At 31.6% G+C, this 20,890-nt stretch overlaps 1 protein-coding gene across 15 annotated transcripts in view; it reads right to left on the minus strand.

The window, feature by feature from the left end:
• LOC120415082 (disks large 1 tumor suppressor protein) overlaps positions 1-20,890 on the minus strand; it is a 106,119-nt gene continuing 85,229 nt past the window's right edge. For 10 of the 15 annotated variants that reach the window (XM_039576493.2, XM_039576492.2, XM_039576487.2 and 7 more), the window contains 14 exons: positions 20,289-20,321; positions 19,357-20,222; positions 15,235-15,310; positions 15,033-15,170; positions 14,828-14,976; positions 14,517-14,769; positions 12,315-12,417; positions 11,862-11,906; positions 11,494-11,535; positions 8,719-8,796; positions 4,870-5,016; positions 4,511-4,793; positions 4,355-4,446; positions 1-243 (listed from right to left, as the gene is read on the minus strand). In XM_039576493.2, the coding sequence (XP_039432427.1) occupies positions 137-243; positions 4,355-4,446; positions 4,511-4,793; positions 4,870-5,016; positions 8,719-8,796; positions 11,494-11,535; positions 11,862-11,906; positions 12,315-12,417; positions 14,517-14,769; positions 14,828-14,976; positions 15,033-15,170; positions 15,235-15,310; positions 19,357-20,222; positions 20,289-20,321 (2,412 nt within the window). In that variant the 3' untranslated portion in view covers positions 1-136. Of the gene's footprint in view, positions 244-4,354; positions 4,447-4,510; positions 4,794-4,869; positions 5,017-8,718; positions 8,797-11,493; positions 11,536-11,861; positions 11,907-12,314; positions 12,418-14,516; positions 14,770-14,827; positions 14,977-15,032; positions 15,171-15,234; positions 15,311-19,356; positions 20,223-20,288; positions 20,322-20,499; positions 20,579-20,890 lie in introns of those variants that run through there. The other 5 variants (XM_039576499.2, XM_039576488.2, XM_039576489.2 and 2 more) reach the window with 5 other exon arrangements.

The following is a 20,890-nucleotide window of genomic DNA, read 5'->3' on the forward strand; positions in this document are numbered from 1 at the left end:
ACCGGCTGGGGCTGGGGCGGGAAGGTCGTCAGTGTTGATTGCCACCTCCGCCTCCGCCGCCACCGCCACCGGATGACCGGGAGACGGGCCGGGCGCGCATATTTGGTGGCAGCGTCCAGGTAATGTTCGCCTGCGGTCATAGAGATTCCTTCGACGGCACCCAGATGGTCGGACCGCTCTGGCTCCAGATCACGTTCTTCACCTTGCTGTAGATCTCCTCGATCGTGTCGCCCTGGACGATGGCTGGAGAGGGAGAGAGAGGAAACAAAAGAGAGAGATTAAGAGAGTGCAAAAGTTAGCTGTGCAGCTACCATCACAGTTAAAGCACTTTACTTGCTCTTTAAGGTATTCGGTGGTCTTATTTGGTCAAATCTTTGTTTAAATTGTATCTTTTGTCAATTCCTAGAAGGCTGGCCAGCAAGAATCGCCTCAATCGGTAGAGTTACATAACCGTTCTCTGGTTTTTCTACCTTGAATCTTTTTATGATCACAACACTTTTCTACCTTAAAATTATTGTAATTTTTATGCAATAAGTACATTTTTTTCAAAAACGAAATTGTTGTTTGGCATAGCTGAGCGATTTGGAGAATTTTTTTGACTCAAACTTTTCCTTATAACAAGAGAATTCATTTTTTCTGTCGTTGGTTCACTCATACAAGTCTCTTTTCAATTATGGTAGCTGCCCAAACGAGAAATTTCGCGATTTTTAAATTTATTTTTTGATTTGGATGAAACCGATGTCAAACGAAGAACTTTTCAATTATTAGTTTTTCGTAAGTATATGAAAATCTGTATATTGAGAGGGGAATTTCTGATTGACTTGGTGTCTTCGGCAAAGTTGTAGTCTATAAGTAGGACTATTCAGCATAACATAAGCATAATAAAATTTCATTCCTATTTTTCCCACTCATATTAAGCAAAATATTTGAAGAGACAAATTTTTTAAAAAAATTTGCAATAACTCAAAATTGCTTGGATTATTTTTTTTGCAATTTCAATATTTTCTCCATGATTTCAAAACGTAAAAAAGTTTTGTCAATTTTGTATTTTATTCGATATTTAAGTTTTCCGAAAACTGAAATCAAGCTTTATCTATAGAAGGTAATTTACCCATAAATTCAAGGGCGACATTTGGAAACAATATATTTAAAATTACTTATTAAGTTTAAAAAATTAAAAATATTTACAAAAAAAAATCTTTGCTAAACTCAAGTTGGAATGTGTTTTCAAATATTCAATCTATGTGACAAAATTAAAAAGAATCATAAGCTGGACAATAGGCTCTATTTTTATTCCAGTTTTTCATTAACTTTACCTCTTGTTGATAAACAAAAATTAATAGAGATCATCTAATTCATAAAAAAAATCTGAAAATCTGTGTCAACTGCATCCAATATTTATTAAGATTTGAAATGTCTTAAACAGCTTTTCTATACTCAAATATAATGAAATAGTGAAAAGAACCTTAAATTTACAAATATTACAAAATTATTTAGAGTTAAAATTAATTTTCAAACAAATATACTTGGATTTCCCGACTTTTCCCAACTTTTTTCCGTTTTTTGGCGGATTTTGGCGAATTCCTGACTTTTTCCCGACTTTCCCGATTTCCCGACTAGAGTGGCCACCCTGCATAAAAGATGTCTCAGTCCCATTAAACAAAAATAAACGAAAATAATAAAAAAAAAATTAGTGAAAAAAGGGTATTTTTTATAGAGTGTAAAACTATTTTTAGTAGTAATTATTTTATTCTAAAATTCTGCCGAAGACACAAAATCGATCAGAAAATCTCATTTCAAAATACAGATAGTCATATATATAACATGAATAATAAATCGTTTTTTGAATATTTTCTTCTGAAAAAAAATATGTTAATGTGTTTTAGCCGTTATCGGCGAGTTATATTTTTTGGAAAAAAGGTTTTTTTTAATACAGTGGACTCTCTGGCTGTCGATCTACTTGATATCTAAATTGCTTCAGCTGTCAATAAATTTGTCAGTCCCTTCAAATAGATTGCTTCGATTTTTCGTTCTATATTTTGATAACTCCTGCCCTCGACGGTCCCTTCAATATCGACAACGAGAGAATCCACTGTAGAAATCTTACCCAAAAAATACATTTTAAAAGGGCAAAATATGAAAGATTGCGCTCTTTTAAAATGCTAGTCCTGATCCAAACATTTTCAAACTATTTTTTTCGAAAGGATCAGATGACTTTATAAATGTTTAACTTAAAAAAATAAAATTAATTTTTGGATTCTTTGGATTTAGGTAAAATTGAGCCACAAAGTTTGAGCCGAATAAAAAAAAAACAAAAAATAAAAATACACAAAATCGACCAATTTGTATAGAGAACTGCTCGGAAAAAGTTTCACAAAAATTTAAAAATACCGAGACAAGTCGATTTTCAAATATTTTTCAATGTTTAGGTAGTAATGATTTGTAGTACATTCGAGCATCCCCAAGCTGAAATACCTTAATTAAAACGGCCAGGCCTACTGCGTTGCATTAACCGCATAGAGGTTTCTCTGAACGGATCACATTTAACAGAATGTACAGGAGAGGAAGGATGCGTGGACATACCGTACCAAACGCTGAGGATCAGACTGTTTTCTCTAAAAGCCCAATTAATCGCCTTTCGTTTGTGTCCAAATTCGGTTGAAATGGCGCGGAGCCATGATATTTTGCAAAATGTGGTTTTTGCGAAAATCGACGAAAATGGCCATGGCCATTTTGACCTCAACACGGCTTAGGTCACGCTAATGGCCAAACAAAAAAAAATACGGTTCTAATTATTTCGGCTAAGGAACTTCCAGTCTTATTTTGGGCCCGATTGGAAACACAATTTGACACGTAAATTTTTTGCTACTGTTCATTTTCTATATTTTCAGTAAAAAGAAGTATGCAGTAATTTTTGTAGTGTCCCAGACTATGCCTCTACGCACTTTTTTGCAATTTAAATGATGATGGTGCCATTCTATAGCAGAAAATGTGAAAAATATGCAAAAAAATTAAAAAGTGACTGTAAAAACGTGAACAAATTAGATAGGCAAAATGTAATTGGTAGAATAGGCCAAATACTACCAAAAACAAACATAAACTAAACAAGATAAATGCAAATGAAAATACTAAAAATAAAACAAGAAAAACATAAAACAAAAGAAGTAAAGTTTTTCGTAGAACAAAAGTTGCTCAAAATGACCTCCTGAACACGGGAAAAATAAATATTTTCGAAAAAAAAAAATTTGGGCAGTAGAGGGTTAATATACCAAGTGGACACTATATTGAAAATTCTAGGACAATTGGCAACTATCCTTACAAAAAAAACTGTTTTGTATGGAGCGCGGACAATCGCCAATGATTATTACGCAACTATTTGACGATATCTCAAATTACGAATAATCAAGAATTTGTAAAACTCTAAAAACATCCTCAAATCAGTCTCATCTCCAATAAAAAAAACTGAAGCAATTTTTTGCTTATGGATTCATCATTGACTAGTATTTATTTATTGTTCAATTTGTCCTAAATAACTCAAAGCATATATAAACAAAAACATTGTTCACAACTTTTTATTTAAAAAAAATGAAATATATAATAAAATAAAAAAGGAGAATTCATTCGGTTGTTAATAGTGTTATTCAATTTTTAAAAATCATGGCCTCAAAAATCGTTTGGTTGTTTAAATTTTTCCATCTACTATTAATACTAAATTTGATGGGAAAACTGGTTTGTCACTATTTTGTTTTTGATGAGACCTGAAAAAACAGGTTTGTTAGAGATAACAATATCTCGCCAACTTTTTCTCGCTTTTTACGGTTTTCCCGAGGTGTCCAGCCCGTAGCATATGTCCGGATTCCTCGGAAAATTTTCCTTAAAATATCAAAAAAATGTGGAGTTTCATTAACAGGATTCCGAGATACGATTAAAAAAAAAATTTTTTTTTTTCATAAAATTATTTTTATTAGGTCCTTTTCGGTACTGGGACCTGGTTAGGACCGAGTCGGCTTTTGTAATTACATTTGACTTAATAATTACAGAGGATCTTGTGAAAAAAAAAAATCTGGATGGAGAAAAACGGCGCTTTGAGGATAATGAAAAGAAATTTGGAGACGGGTAGTTTCGGTGATCAACTTTTTTAATGGGACAAGGGAAAATCTCCACGGTACTCCCAAGTTTTTGTTTCAGTTTAAGTGAAAGATAGAACTAGTGTTCGTAAATTTGAGGACAACTGTATTTACTTTTGTTCACTGAAAATGAAAACTGAACCATCTCAAGGTAACCAGACTGCATTGGGCTCTAATACCAATATTTGAAATCGCAATCAATTAAAAGCAGAGGTCAGTTGACTTACCCGTGAAATATTCCCCAAACTCGTGCTCCATCTTGAGTGCCCGCTCGTAAGTCTTCTTGGCCTGTTCCTCCGTCATTCGTCTGTTCATCTCCCTGGTTGAAAGAAACAAATCAAATTACAATTTTGTCCTAAACGAAAGACCCCCTTGAAACTCACATGATCGACTCGATCGACTTTGGCTTGATGAAGATCGCCACCGGGAAGAGTTGCGCCACCTGCAGCCGCTTGATCGCGTTCCCGGACACGTCCAGGATGCAGTGCTTGCCCTTTTCCGCCACCTCCCGCACCGACGCCACCGACGTGCCGTACAGATTGTCGTTGTACTGGCCCGCCTCGATGAACAGATGGTTCTGGATGTCCTTTTCCATCTGCTCGCGGGACGCCACAAAGTGATAATCGCGGCCGTCCACCTCGTAGTCCCGCTTCGGTCGGGTTGTGTCTAGTAAGAAGAGGGTAAAAAGGTGTTAGTACTAACATTCCCTCCCAACCACTAACATAAAACAAAGTCGACTTACGGGGAACGCACGAGCCAAACTTGTTCGGGTACTCCGAGATGAGATCGTCGTTGATGCGATCCTTCAGCGGGCCCAGGATGATGACCGGCCGGGTGTAGGCAATCGACAGGCGCTGAACCGACTCGTACGACAGGATGTTCTCCTCGGCTGCACGGAAAACGACAAAGAGAGAGAGAGAGAAAACCAAAAAGTGTTAGTGACGTCAAAAAATACTAACATTCCATTCCAATTTTTTGAATTAGCAACCCTTCCGGAAGTTAAAAAAAGAAACGTCACGCGCGCGCCTTGGACTGACTTGTTTAAACTGCTCACAGAGTGTGGGGTAAAACGGACCATCGGAATTTCAGAATTTTGACAAAACATTTAAAACATTTATGCTTCAATTTAGAGAGAAGAGAACCAAAAACATTTAAACTGAGAGCAGTTTAAATGAGACCAGCTTCATACAGAAGGGCGGTGGACGAACACAATAGTAAGTAACACTTAAATGTTTTTATTTTTTTAGAAGAATCATCTACGAAATTGTAAGAGTGGTGTTTTTTTTTTTAATTACCAACAACGACATCAACAGGAACGAGTAACAAGAACCAACTTTTTAATACTTTTTTTTTTCAACTAAGAATCAGTAAGTAACGACATTGACATTACAGAATTAATGTTACCAAACTAGGGTAGAGAGAACTTGGAACTTTACGATGAATGAACGAGTGATGAAATGTTAAAATATCCCCTAAGACCCAAAATTAATTTTAGCCTGTTTTTTTTTAGTTAAATTGGTATTAAATATTATTATCACATTTCTATCCATTTCTAACTATATCAAATTTATCACAAACCTCAATTAAAAATAAGTAGGCTTCATGTTTCAAGAATTAAACGAAAAAAGCTACAAAATCTTTTTTTAATTATAGAATTTAGCAACACTGTCAAAAGTTATGAACATTTAATTTAAATTTATTCCAACTTGCATAGTAAATTTAGATGATATTGGGCTGAATTTACCTTTTTTGCATCTTTGGATTCGTTATGATAAGACTAACATTTCAACAAATTTACATTGGCCTAAGTCCGTTATAAATAATTTCAAATTTATCTCATCAGCTTTATCAAGTCTTTATCAATTAGAAAATATTTTTTTTTAAATGTTCATTTTTTTATTTTGTTTTCAAATTTCAAATTGAATTTAGAAATTAATAAAATCTTATTTTAAAAATCTTAAAATATAGATTTTAGAAAAGTTTGCAAATTTAATGATGAACTCAGCAAAATAAAATTTTAATATTTAAAATGCAAAAATCCCAAAAAAAAAATCAAAATTTAAATATTTTTGATAATTTTAAAATTAGGTTAAAATTTTTCGTTATATTGAATTGAATTCTCGTGTTTCAAAATTGCATGATTTGAAAATTGAAAAATGTACTTCAAAATTTTAAATTTATTTTTTTCGAAGGTATTTGTCTGAGAATTAAAAAATTGGAAATGTCGAAAATTAATAATATAAAAATTTAAAATTTACATTTGAATTGAAAAATCTCAAAAATTATAGAACATTTTTTTATTTGGAAATTAAATGTTAATGTTTAAAATTTAAATTTATACTAAAATAGTAAAATCTTGAATCTTATTTTGAAAGCATTTGTTTGAATTTAAGGATTTTAAATTTTGAAGAAAACGAAATTTCAATGAATCGAAAATTCAATTCTGTAATTGTAAAAGCGTAAAATTTTTAATTATTATTTTTTTAGAGCGTTTGTTTATTATTTTGATTCGTGATTTTCAAATTTAAATCATTTTTTTTGTTCGGATGCATTATACTTAAAAAACTTAAAATTTATTGATTAAAAAAATTTAAAACATAAAAATCTACTAACCTTTTTATTTTGAAATAAAGCTCATTTCTTTAAATTGTTTTATTACTGTGTGAAAATTAAAAAAAATCCACATTTAAAAAAATAGTAGTTACAAAAACAAAATGTTTTGGAATTTAAAAATCCGAAACCATGATTTCTCATTTTTTTTATTTAGACATTCAAAAATTCATAAAAAAAAATAATTTAATTGTTTCAAATCCTAAAGCTTTTATTTTTTTTTAATTTAAAATTAAATCTTAAAATTTTCGAATAATTGAATTATTGTGTTTCAAAATTTATTAAGCATAACTGTTTTGAAAACAAAATGTTTACAAATTTATATTTTAAAAATTAAATGATTAGAAAATTTTATTTAAAAAATCCCAAATTTATAATTTTTATAATTTTAAATTAGAAAATTCTGAAATAAAAAAGTGCATTTATATAATTTTTGAAAAAGCCAAAATTTAAAAATCGAGATCCAAAATTAACATAAAAAAATAAATTGATTTTTATTTAAAAAATAAACAAATTAGGGCAAATTCTCGTATGTTTGGCAGGTTAATCTCTTGCTCCTAACTCCATCCAATTTGCTGATTTTCACTATTTAAACAACCAATTTTGCAAAACTTTTTATAGAAACTCGATTTCAGTTGAAAACGCTTTTAATTAGCTTTAATTGAATGTCAAAGTTCTGACCTGCCAACATTAGAGGCACGCTGGAATTAGATGCTGTAAATAAATTCAATTCAATTCAATCCCCTAGCTGTAATTTTTTCAACGAATTCAGCGAAATTCGAATATTTTTTTGATTTTTGATGGTTGTTGTTGAACTTTATCATTGAAATATTGGAAACGTGGTCTACAATCATATTTTTTTAAAAATAATTTTTCGTTAGAATGACCTCAGCAATTCCATAAATCGGCAAGTTATCAAATCAAATGTAAACCGACAATACTCAAATTTGACTTTGGACACTCTTTGTTTTAAATGACTAGACCTTTAGTTGAGAAATCAGGTGATTCCAGCCGAGCTAGGGTGGTTCACAATTTTATAACAAATATTTTTCTTGAAACATTGTTTAGAGTTTTTTAACAAGTTTTTATCCAGAAAGTGATTTTTTAGTGTTCATTATATTATCGTTGATGAGGAAAAACTGATTATTTTTATTCTATTTCAATGAATAGCATGAATTTCGAAAAGAAAACGTGAACAAATACATGTCAATACAAATGTCAGATACAAAAATTTTGTGACAGGCCCTCGAAGATTTTGAATTGATATTTGTTAAATTTTGAATTATTTTTTTTATAACACCCAGAAATTGAGTTTTACAAAAAACAACTATTTATTTTAAACGTCAGAATCAGAGACTTTATTTTCCTCCATTACAAACCCCTTCGGTTTGGAACCATTCGACCTAAATCACTGTTTTTCAACGATTTATGTCATGAGATTATGAGCGCGCGCGAAATGAATCAAATACCAAAAAATCAACCAACTTTTTTTGTTGTAAACTTTCATGCAAAGTAACAGCTGACAGCTAACTACTACCGGGAAGTCGGGAGCAAGAAGAAGAAGTAAAACACATAAAGAGCGAAGAAAACGGACCTGTCAAATGTGACAGCGCTAGAGGGTGATGTTTGTTTTTGTTTATGTTTTGAGTTGAGAGTGTAAATGTTTGTTTTTGTTTTTATGGTAGTTACGAACGCATTTATACTGAAAAACTTGGCATGCTTCGATGACTTTTAAAACGGAGAGGGGGAGAGTGGGGTCAAATGCTGATTTATTCGTTTTAAATAGGTGCGTAAAGGCCTCAAGTGTTATTAAGGGGTAGTTGTTAAAAATGCGCGCAATAGGAGCAAAAAATATTATTAGAAATGTCAATTAAACGGACAACTTCGGAACAATTGAATGTGTTAAACAAGAGCAATAAAAATGACAGATTTTGTGTGTGAGAGAAAGAGAGAGCGAGAGAAAGATGGAAGCCAGACTTACAATCAGCGTCATTATTCTCCAGGTAAATTAGAGTTATCTGCTCCATGTCGGGAAGCTCCACGCGGTAGATTATTTCCCCTAGTGGTGTCGGTTTTTAGGGTTTGTTTTTTTATTTAAGTATTTTTGATTGGGTTTGTTTCAAGGGTGGAAAAGTGGAGTTGTTGGTTTTTTTTGCGTGTAAATGCAATTTAAGGTTTATATCAAAAAGGTGGTCGTTTAGCAAATTTGGAATGGATTTTAGTTGAGGAGTTTGGCAAAATTGCACAAAGATTGGAAAAGAACAGAGTTTAATTTTTGATAATTTCTGTACAAAATTTGTTTTTTTTTTATGTTATTTGAAACCCAATTGCAGTACGGACCTGGTAAGAAACGCAAAAATATTTACACAAAAAGAAACTCAAGAGCGAAATAACAAAAAACTGTAAAAGTAACTTTTTTTAGAAAAACCCCATTTTAAAAAAATAAAAGTTGCAAAATTTTAAAATCGGAGCAAAACAAAAATTACAAATCAAAACATCACACGTTACAAAAATTTCATTTCAAAAATACAAAATAACAAAAATGGCAAAACAAAATTTGTAAAAATTACCCAAAGTTTACCACAATAAAAAAAACATGTTGAATAAAAAAAAATATAATCAAATTGCAAAATTACAAAAACATATCCAACAAATTAAAAAACCTTAAACTAAATATTATATTATAAAAAAATATATTTTTAAATATCAAAATTTGAAAATTAAAGAAACTTTAGAAAAGTAATTAAAGATTGTATTATAAAATACAAAATTAAACAAAATAAAAGAATTCACAAAAATTGCAAAACATGAAAAAGACAAAGTTTTTTTGTAGCTCTTTGTTATTTGAAATTGAATATTAATTTATTTAAATCTATTTTAAATAAAAAATTACCAATGTTTATAAAATAACATTGAATATAAAAAACGCAAAATTCAAAACATTACTAAAATACAAAAAAAAGCTATTTCTTCCAATTATTATTAAAAAAAAAACTACAAAATTACAAAAAAAAATACAGAATAAAAAAATCATAATGTCAAATAACTTAAAAAATATCAGCCAAATATCAATAACTTAAATACAAATAACTTAAATACAAAATTAAAAATAATACAATATTACAAAAAATACAATATTAAAAAAACATATTAATTGACTTTGTATTTTTTCTTTGTAGAAAAAAACTTAAATTTATTCAAAATCTACAAAATAGCTATGAAATAACAAGAGAACAAAGTAACAAAAAAAAGAAAGTAAAATAACAGCTTACAATTGAAAAAAAAATATAGCTGAAATACCAAAAATTATGAATGTTTCTAATTTTTGTACATAAAACCCCGAAATAATTTTGAAATTACAAAATAAAATAATAGCTAACAAAATTATAAAAATTAAATTTAAAAATATTTCTTGCAAACCATAACAATAACAATAAATTCCTAGATAAAAAGTAACAAAATTTTTAAAGAAATATAAAAAAAAAACATTACGGTTACAACAAATTTTGAAACAATATAATTACAAAAATAACAAATATTATAAAAAAAACACAAAAAAATAACTGACAAAAAAAATAATTTCAGCTACAATCTTTTGATTTGTATGTTTTTTATTAAATATTTATAATATTGATTTTTAAATTTTGGCCTTGAAAAAATAATAGCTTGTACTTATTTTTTCTAATTGTTTTTCGATTTAAAAAAAAAAGTTGTTAACAGTATTTTTTTATATTTTGGTAATATTTTGTTCAATTTTTTTCATGGCTGATTTGTAAATTTTAAAATAGATATAAAAAAAAGGGTACTTCTGGCAGCTTTTGTTAAGTCAAATTAAAAAAAACACCAAAAAGTTACAAAAACACATCAAATATCGTAAATGTTAAAAAACATAGAAAAATACACAAATTTAGAAAATTATAAAAAGTAGAATGACAAAAATAAGAAAAAGAACAAAAATAAAATAAAAATCAAAAGTGACAAATTTAAAACCGTCAAAAAAAATTTTTTTTTGTACACGCATGAAAGCATGCGTTTAAATTTTTTTTGACAAATAAATGAATTTGCAACTTTTCTTGTCTTCGTTTCTTACCAGATCCGTAGCGTACACAATTAATAAAAATTTCAGAAATGAAAGTTCGAACAAAATTGCAGCAAGGCGAACTGCAATCAAAGCAACCCCTTTTTTGTAATGATAGTTCCATTTCCGACCAAAGGGTGGCGCGTCGAGCGTTGAAGAGTAACTTTGTCGGTGTGTCCGTGTCGCACTCGATTTTCTCGTCTATTTCGCAACCAAATTGACCAATTTAAACGCAATTTTTTCACTCTAGATTTTTCCAGTTCGTCTTACAGCAATTTTCGGAGTGTGTGTTGTTTTTTGTGAGTGTTTTTTCAGCAAAAGAAAGAAGAAAGAACCATCGGAGACGGACGGAAGAAAGGTGGGACATACAGCCATTGTTTTTTTTCCTCGCACGTCAAACAACGAAAAAAGAAAGATGGTGGGAAAAGGGGGATCACGGGGTACAATTGACTTAATTATGGTCCGTTTTACCCACGGAGGAAGGACAAAAAAAACTTGTGTCAAATTATGAAATTCGCCGAAAATCAAACGGGGAAAGGAGAAAGACACTCAAATTTGTGTGTTTTTTGTGTCGTTTTTTTTTACAGCAAGTAGGTAGTTTTTTCATGTTTTCTGTTGAGAGTGTAATGTGTGTGTGTTCGCAGGGTTGTGTGTGTGGGAGAAAATAACTCAACTCACCTTCGGCGTTTGCGTCGTCTTGCGTGTAGCAAAGCATGAAAGCTGGAAATGGAATGGAAGAAATGAGTTTTTGTGGCTCTCGTTGTTTGTTGTTGTTTTTTGTTGCGCTGCAAAGTTTCTTTTTTTTTGTGAGTGTATTTCGTTTTTTCTCTCTCCGTGTAGTTCGCGTCGTCGTCGTCGTTGCTTAACTATGACAAACATAGACAAACGGACACACCTTTTTTTTGTTTTTTTTCTTTCTACTAATACACAGACATACAGCGATTCTATTGTGGTGGGATGGGAAGAGTGAGGATTTTGGTTTGGGGGTTTCAAGGGAAAACGGAAGGATGAGAAAAGGGGGCCACTTGGGGTAAAATGGAACTTACGTTGCTCTGAGTCATGATTATTCTGATCACACACATTGCCATTCGCTAAAAACGAAACAAAACGATTGTCAAACAGAAAACCAAATAGAATAATGTAATGTAATAGAGAGAGAGAGTGAGAAGATAGATGAGCCAATATATATTTATTTTTTTTTTCAAAAATTTCGAGCGAAAAACCAAACGCAAATGGACGGCACAATTAGCAAGTAAACAAAGGTAAACAAACTCAAGATGAAAAAAAAAACAAATTCAAAAGTGACAAAGACAATTTTTAAGCGATTTATGAAAGATAAATAATCTAATGCTAAATATGAAAAGCGAGATATTTTTTTCATTGTAAGCACAGTCCGTTCCCATGAGCTTTGTAATTTTCTTTCGTCCGACTTGAAGAAAGTGTTGTGGCCTCACAAATATTCCCGTGAAGGAGCCATGGAAAGGCAAGGTAGTACTTACGCTCCTGGTCCGAGCCGTCCTCGTTCTTGTCGTCCTTGCTCTTCATGAACGGGAACCGCCGCGAGAACGAAAAGTTCTTCTTCTTCCGATCCAGGGTGGAAACCTGAAAATTTAGTACTTTATTAGTTGACATTACAATTTTCAAACATTATTTTAAGATTTATTTTTTGAAGAAGTTTCAGAAATCAAAAAAAAACTAGGGATTTTAAAAATCCGGATTTTAGTACATAACTTTTTTTGTACTACAAGTTACATTTTTAATAAAAATTTGAAAAAATGCAAGAAAGTCATATTTTACAAAAAATTTAATTTTTTTAAGAACTAAATTTTAATAATTATATACTCGTTCTGTTTAAATGTTTCAGAAAAAAATTTAATTAAAAAAACATAATTTTAGTACATAACTTTTTTGTACTACAAGTTAAATGTTTAATAAAATTTAAAAAAATGCAAAAAAGTCATAGTTTTACAAAATTCTAAATTTTAATATTTTTATACTTTATCTGTTAAAAGGATCCAGAATTAAAAAAAAACAGAATTTTAGTGCCTGGCTTTTTTGTACTACAAGTTACATTTTTAATAAAATTAAAAAAAAAATGCTAGTATGTCATATTTTTACAAAATTCTTATGTTTTTTAAGAACGTAATTTTAATATTTTTATACTTTATCTGTTTTAAGGTTTCAGAAATTTGAAAAAATGGAATTAAAAAAACAGTAATTTAGTACATAACATTTTTGTACTATTTTTTTTTTTTGCAAAATACATACAATTTAAAAATAATTGCAAGATGGTCATATTTTCACAAAACTATGCCATTTTATTGCTTATTCCAAGTACTAAAATTGTCTTTCATAAAATCATGAGAGTGTCAAAAGTAAAACTACATTAAAAAGGTTTTCAAAAGTTATAATTTTCTTTTCTTAAAATTTTCTTATTTTTTAAATTTAAATTGTGAATTTAAAAAAATCTAATTTAAAAAAATTCAAATATGGTATTTTTGGATTAAAAAGTTAACAAATTTAATAATTTAGAAATTCAGAAACAAATTTAAATTTCAAATTCAACACTTTTAGAACTCATAAAAATAATGCTTCAATATTCAAAATAGAAAAATAAAAAAAATGGAAACTTCAAAATTAAATATTTCTGAAAATTAAGAAATTTTATAGTATTTTTTTTTTCAAATTATTTAGTTACCGAAAATATGTACACCAAGCTGAAAAAATCATTAAAGTAGTAATTTTGTAAAAAGTAGATATTGACTAATTCTTTTTGCAATTTGTACTGAATTTGGTTGACAAAATTTGGTACAAACATTTTGACAAGTCTCTATTGAAGTTAAACTTTTTCTAGAGTGAAAAAGATTTTTTAAAGAAAATTCAGTGCAAATTGGACGTATAATCCGAATTAGTCAAAAATGTCATTCAAAATATTTAAATGGTAAAATAAAATAATATCGAAGTAAAAGTGGATTTAGAAAGCATTAGATTTTTAGGACAGCACATTGTTTTTATTGAAGTACAATTGTTTAAGAAAATACATTAATTTTTTAACAAATTTTTATTTGAAAAAAACTACAGTTTTTGAAGTTTTGTTTTATATGATTTTTAGCTTGTTTTTAGTACAACACATCGTTTTTACTAACGTATTTTTTTGAAAATGATTTTTTTTATATATTTCAATTTTACAGTTTCTAGGAATTTAAACAAAAATACTAAGACTTAAATAATTCAAAAAAGTGCAATAGAAATTTGTCTAAAGTTTTCGCAAACTCACGAAGAGAATTTTGAAAAAGATTGCATTTAAAAAAACGTGAATTTATTTGAACCTACTGACAGTGTGGACGGAATTCCAGAATTAAAGTATTACCATAAAAAAGCAATTAATTCGAAAAAAAATACATCTCGGGGATGTGTAGCCAAATTTTCAACTTTTGAAAAACAATTCAGAGATGGAAAAATAATGTGATACATCTGTTTTTAAATAATCTTCAAAATTTATATTTTTCGAAAAGAAATATGTTGTTTATCATATTGAATATTTCAGAAATTCAGAATTTTTGAAAGCACTAAATTTATTCCAATTTTTAAGATAATTGTTTGTATTTCATGAAAATAAATATAAATAAATGAAATCTACAGAATAAAAAATCTTCAACTTCATTTTTTTTAGCTAAATCCCCCCATCCTCCCCCTCTTACCTTCTCCATATTGCCCCCGCCGGCGTGGCCCTGGAACTTTACGCTCCGGTCGCGCGCCCTCTGCTTCCGCTCCCAGCGCCGCTTCGACGGCACAATCCCGATGCTTTCCTCCTCGTCGTCCCCGATCACGCGCCTCGCCTGCCACCACTCGTCGTCGGACGCGTTCGTCACGTGCAGAATGTCCCCGTGGCGGAACGGCAACCCACGCCCCGGCAGCCCGTCGTCCCGATTGGGGTCGTAGTCGAAGAGGGTCCTTGAAAGTTGATTTAATTAAAAATTGAACTTTATAGGAATTCAACTCGAAGACCCACCTCACGTAAAGTGTCCTCTTCTGTGATGTCCGCAGGAGCGTTCCGGTTCCGGCCACAACCTGCTGCTTCAGCTCCTGTATCCGCTGCTCGAACCGGTTGTAATCCTCCGGGCGGTATTGTGCGACCAGCGTGACCGTTCCACCGGCATTCTATTAAATCATATTTCAATCAATATCTTAAATCAAAATTTAACAAATTGTGTTACCTTCAGAGCCTGGGCGGCATCCTCGTGGGACGCCCCGTTCAAGCTGACTCCATTTACGCTGAGCAGCTGGTCGCCCCGTTTGAGCTCACCGCCGAGATCCGCGGCACCGCCGGCCAGCACGAATGACACAAAGATACCCTGGAAAGAATGGCATGTTTAAATGTGCTTCCTATCAATAATTGCTAGTCAAAAGACGTTCTACCTGTCCATCTTCTCCTCCGACAATGTTGAACCCAAGTCCGGATGGGCCCTTCTGGATGACGATCGTCCTCGGTTCCCTGAAGGAGAGAAAATGTATGATGATAAATTAGTATGGTACTTTATGCTGGATAGTAATTGCAGACGATTTAGCCCATTTCATAGCAACGTTGCTCGGGTGGCACGTCGACGGTTAGTTAAAAATACTTTTTTTCATTGGAACAACAACACAGCTGAAAAATGCATAGGATTCTGAGCAAGGAGCGAATGCCAGAAAAATTCTTTATTTTACAGTAATTTTGTGAATTGATTCATTTTTTTTCAAATTTACCATATTGACAAAAATAATTAATTTGAAAAAAAATTATACAGTTTTCAACAAATAAAAAAATTTCCATATTTTTTTTGTTGAGATTTACAAATTTTACAATTATGTTGACAGTTTGTCAAAAACCTTAATGTTTCATTCAAATTTCTTGATTTCATTAATTAAGTAAATTTTGACCTTATTGTCAATTTTATGAATTTTGTAAATTTTAATCAAGTTTGTAATTTTTTGTCAATCTTATAAATTTTAACCCTTTCCTCAATTTTGTATTTTTTTCCAGTTTTGTAATTTTGTTTCAATTTAAATTTTATTAATATAATCATTTTTGGTAACTTAGGCAATTTTGTCAATTTGGTAAATAAGACCTTTTTGTTAATTTTGGTAATTTTGACAATGTTTTCATTTTTTCCAATTTTGTCAATTTTGGCAATTTTGTCAAATTTGCCAATTTGGTCAATTTAACCTTTTGCCAATTCTGTAAATTTTGTAAATCTTGTCAAATTTGCAAATTTTGTCAATGTTGACAATTTGATAAATTTGGTCATTTTTGTGAATTTTGGCATTTTTTACAATTTTGTCAAAGGTAAATTTGACCTTTTTTTTAAATTGATCAATTTTGCCAAATTTGGTCAAACTTACAAAAATTTTAAATTTTGTAAAATTTTGTCAAATTTTTCAATTTGGTAAATTTTGTCAATTGTGTCAATTTATATATTTGCTCAATTCGGTAAACAGTTTGGTCAATTTGACGATTTGGTTAATTTGGTCAATTTGGTCAACTTTGTAAATTTTGTAAATTTTAGCAATTTTGACAATTTAGGCAGTTTGTCAATTTGGTAAATTTTACATTATTGTCAATTTGATTAATTTTGTCAAATTTGGTCAAATCTGAAAATTTAGTCAATTAGGTCAATTTTGTAAATTTGGTAAATTTTGTAAATTTGGTCAAATTGGTAAATTTGGTCAATTTTGTAAATTTGGTAAATTTGGTCAAATTGGTAAATTTGGTCAAATTGGTAAATTTGGTCAAATTGGTAAATTTGGTCAATTGAATTTTTGTCAATTTTAGAAATCTAGGCAATTTTGTAAATTTTGGCATTTTTGACAATTAAGGCAGTTTTGTCAACTGTCAATTTGGTAAATTTGGTAAATTTTACATTTTTGTCAATTTGATCAATTTTGTCAAATTTGGTCAAATATGAAAATTTTGTCAATTTAGTCAATGAGGTCAAATTTGTAAATTTGGTGAATTTGATAAATTTGGCAATTTTGTAAATTTTGGCAATTTTTGACAATTAAGGCGGTTTTGTCAACTGTCAATTTGGTAAATTTGGTAAATTTTACATTTTTGTCAATTTTGTCAAATTTGGTCAAATCTGAAAATTTAGTCAATTAGGTCAATTTTGTAAATTTGATAAATTTGGTAAATCTGGTCAATTAAATTTTTGACAATTTTAGAAATTTAGGCAATTTTGTAAATTTTGGCAATTTTTTACAATTTAGGCAGTTTTGTCAACTGTCAATTTGGTAAATTTGACAAATTTTACATTTTTGTCAATTTGATCAATTTTGTCATATTTGGTCAAATCTGATAATTTAGTCAATTAGGTCAATTTTGTAAATTTGATAAATTTGGTCAATTTGGTAAATTTGGTAAATTTTGTAAATTTGGTAAATTTAATTTTTGACAATTTAAGAAATTTAGGCAATTTTGTAAATTTTGGCAATTTTTGACAGTTTAGGAAGTTTTGTCAACTGTCTATTTGGTAAATTTTACATTTTTGTCAATTTGATCAATTTTGTCAAATTTGGTCAAATATGAAAATTTTGTCAATTGAGTCAATGAGGTCAAATTTGTAAATTTGGTCAATTTAATTTTTGTCAATTTAAAAAAATTTGGCAATTTTGTAAATTTTGGCAATTTTTGACAATTAAGGCAGTTTTGTCAACTGCCAATTTGGTAAATTTGGTAAATTTTACATTTTTGTCAATTTAATCAATTTTGTCAAATTTGGTCAAATCTGAAAATTTAGTCAATTAGGTCAATTTTGTAAATTTGATGAATTTGGTAAATTTGGTCAATTTAATTTTTGTCAATTTTAGAAATTTAGGCAATTTTGTAAATTTTGTCAATTTTTTTTACAATTTAGGCAGTTTTGTCAACTGTCAATTTGGCAAATTTGGCAAATTTTACATTTTTGTCAATTTGATCAATTTGGTCAAATTTGGTCAAATATGAAAATTTTGTCAATTTAGTCAATTAGGTCAATTTTGTAAATTTTGACAATTTGGTAAATATGGTAAATCTGGTCAATTTATTTTTTGCCAATTTCAGAAATTTTGGAAATTTGGACAATTTAGGCAATTTTGTCAACTGTTAATTTTGTTTATTTGGTCAATTTGGTAAATTTTGTCAATTTGGTAATTTGACCTTTTAGTCAATTTTGTCAATTTGATCAATGTTATCTACAGTGGACTCTCTGGCTGTCGATCTTCCTGTTTTTAATATTGCTCCAGCTATCAATAAATAATTCAGTCCCTTCAAATAGATTGCTTTGATTTTTCGTTCTATAATTTGATAACTCCTGCTCTCGACGGTCCCTTCAATATCGACAACGAGAGAGTCCACTGTATTTTATAAATCTTGTTAAATTTGGCAATGTTTTAAATTTTTTAGTTTATTTGAATCTGATAAATTTTTACCTTTTTTGATTTTTTTGCAATTTTATCAATTTAACCTTTGTATCAATTTTGAAAATTTTGTAAATCTTGTCAAATTTTTCGATTTACTCAATTTGATAAAGTTTGAATTTTTTTGTTAATATAATATTTTTTTGTCAAATTTGTCAATTTGATCAATTTTGTCAGTTTGGTAATTTATTTATTTATTTTTTTTTTGGTAAATTTAACCTTTTTGTCAATTTAGTCAATTTAATCATTTTTGACAATTTTGTCAAAAATGACCATTCTGTAAATTTCGTAAATTTTCTAAATTTTGTGAATATTATAAATTGCATAAATTTGGAAAATTTTGTATATCTTGTAAATCTTATAAATTCACATATTTGATCAATTTTGTCGAGTTATAACAAATAACTTGTTAATCTGTTAATAAATGTTGAATTTTGGGATTACAGATCAGATCTAAAAGTTGGAATCGTATTTCAAATATACAGGCAGTGTGACAAAATGAAAAAGTGTAATAATTTGACGCTGATGATAATCGTTAAAATTTAGCTCTTTTTCCAATTGGGGTTTCAAGAGCTGTGTTGCTGTTTAAAGTTTACTGTTTTCGCTTAATTATTAAAAGAAACATTGTCAAAAATAAATCAAAATCTAATGAATGAACATATGCCATCATAATCAGCAAATATTTATTAGGATTTTTAATTTCATAATTTAGCTAGGTAGAATAAAAAACACTACACCCAGCAACCGCATTGCGATCGTAAAGTGCGCTAACTGTCATGGGAACCACACCGCCAATTTTCGCAGATGCAAAACTTGAGAAAACTTCCTTTCTACTAATACCTTGAACTGTCTGCTGATAAAGGAATTCAGGCGAGTAAGGTCTATGATAATTATTTCAAATATTAATAAAAAAATCTGGAAAAAACAGAGTTGTCGCCGTAGTCCTACGCCACACTCCCCCTGGCATGGCAACCTTGATTATTGTTTTTTGCCAAACTCCCAATCTGTGCGTGAGAAAAAAAACCAAATTTATGCTGGTAACTCGACCCTCTAATTGCGGTTTTCAACCCGAGTCTCTTTTTTCATCCAAACCAAACCCAAACTCACCTCGCGATATCCTCGTGACTAACGGCCCGTGGCGTCCCAACCGGCAGACCCGACTCGAGCAGATTCGAGGACGCGTACCGCGACGACGCATTGTCCAGCATGTTGATCATGTTGTTGTTGTTGTTGCTGTTGGGCGAGTGGGACCGGTTGAGGTCTCCGGTCGAGGACGCCGCCCCCGCATTATCCACGACACTTTGGCCGACCTGGTTCATGGCGCTCGTCGACAGCGAGTTGAGGTTGCCGATCGAGTTGGCGAGGGCCTGCAGGATGTTGGTCTTCTGGACGAGGAGCGTGGCCCGGTTCGTGATGGCCTTCAGCGTGCTGACCGCTTCCTCGTGGACTACGTTTTCGAGATTCCGCTCGCCGTCGGACGTCCGCACGGCAATCAGTTTGTCGCCGACGGCGAGTCGTCCGTCGACGTGGGCCGCCCCGCCCTCCATGATCTTGGTGACGTAGATTCCGTTGTCTCCGGGTATGTGCTGGTTGCCGATGCCGCCGGCAATCGAAAAGCCCAACCCCTTGCCACCCTTGATCAGGTCGATCTCCTCCGTTTTGGGGGCCTGCGCCGGAGGTCGTTTCCGTCGTATGTGCAACGTGACCCGGTCGCCGGCCTTTTTGAGCGCGTCCACCGCCTCGCCGTGGGTCACGTTCACCACGGACATTTCGTTGACGGACACGATGCAGTCGTTGACCTGCAGCCGACCGTCGGCGTAGGCCGCCCCACCCGGGATCACCTTCGTGATGTAGATCGACGCGTCCAGGTTGATGTGCGGATTGTCCGTGCCGCCGGCTATCGAGAAGCCGAGCCCGGTCGTGCCCCGGACCAGCGCAATGTAGTCGTACTCCCACACCGCGTCACCATTGAGCTGTAAGGGAGAGAGAGATTGTATTTTTAGGTTATTGGTCACTTCTGGTTGATCAATTCTTCTCACCTGTTTGGCATCGCTCGAGTTTGATGTGTTGACCTGCGGTTTGAAGAAAGAGAAGAGAAACTCGTTAGAATCAAATTACAATCTTGAATTATTTAGTCTAACCCAAAAAAGAGATTGTAAAGAGAACGAAAAGGGTTGGTAAAACATGCACCACACAATCTAACACCAACTACGAAAAACCAAAAAATAGCCTAATCAAATTAGATCTTACTCTCATAGTTTCCGCTTCACCTGGATGCTGCAAAAAAAAGAGCCTTTTTCTTCAAACTATTGAAAAATTCAAACCAAAGTTTTTGGCAAATTTTCGTGCCGACTCACAATCCGCGGCTGCTTCAAACTAAACGAGAGCTAAAGAGTTTGAGCGTTCGGTTCGTTCGAGGAACCGAAAATAGAGCGCCGAAATGAGCGAACGAAACGGCCAGCAAGTGGACGATGCATGCTGCTCCGGAGGGAACCGGTGCGAATGGAAGATGGAAGTGTGGCCAGCGGAATGGCGCGAGCGAGCGACGACGATGCTGGCTGGCTGGCTGGTTGATGATGTGTTGGGATATTTTTACTGCGTTTGGGGAGCAGCACGGAGAGTTTGTATGTTGTTTTTTTTT

This window comes from Culex pipiens, chromosome 1 (assembly GCF_016801865.2).
Source record: "Culex pipiens pallens isolate TS chromosome 1, TS_CPP_V2, whole genome shotgun sequence".
NCBI classification, from domain to species: Eukaryota; Metazoa; Arthropoda; class Insecta; order Diptera; family Culicidae; genus Culex; species Culex pipiens.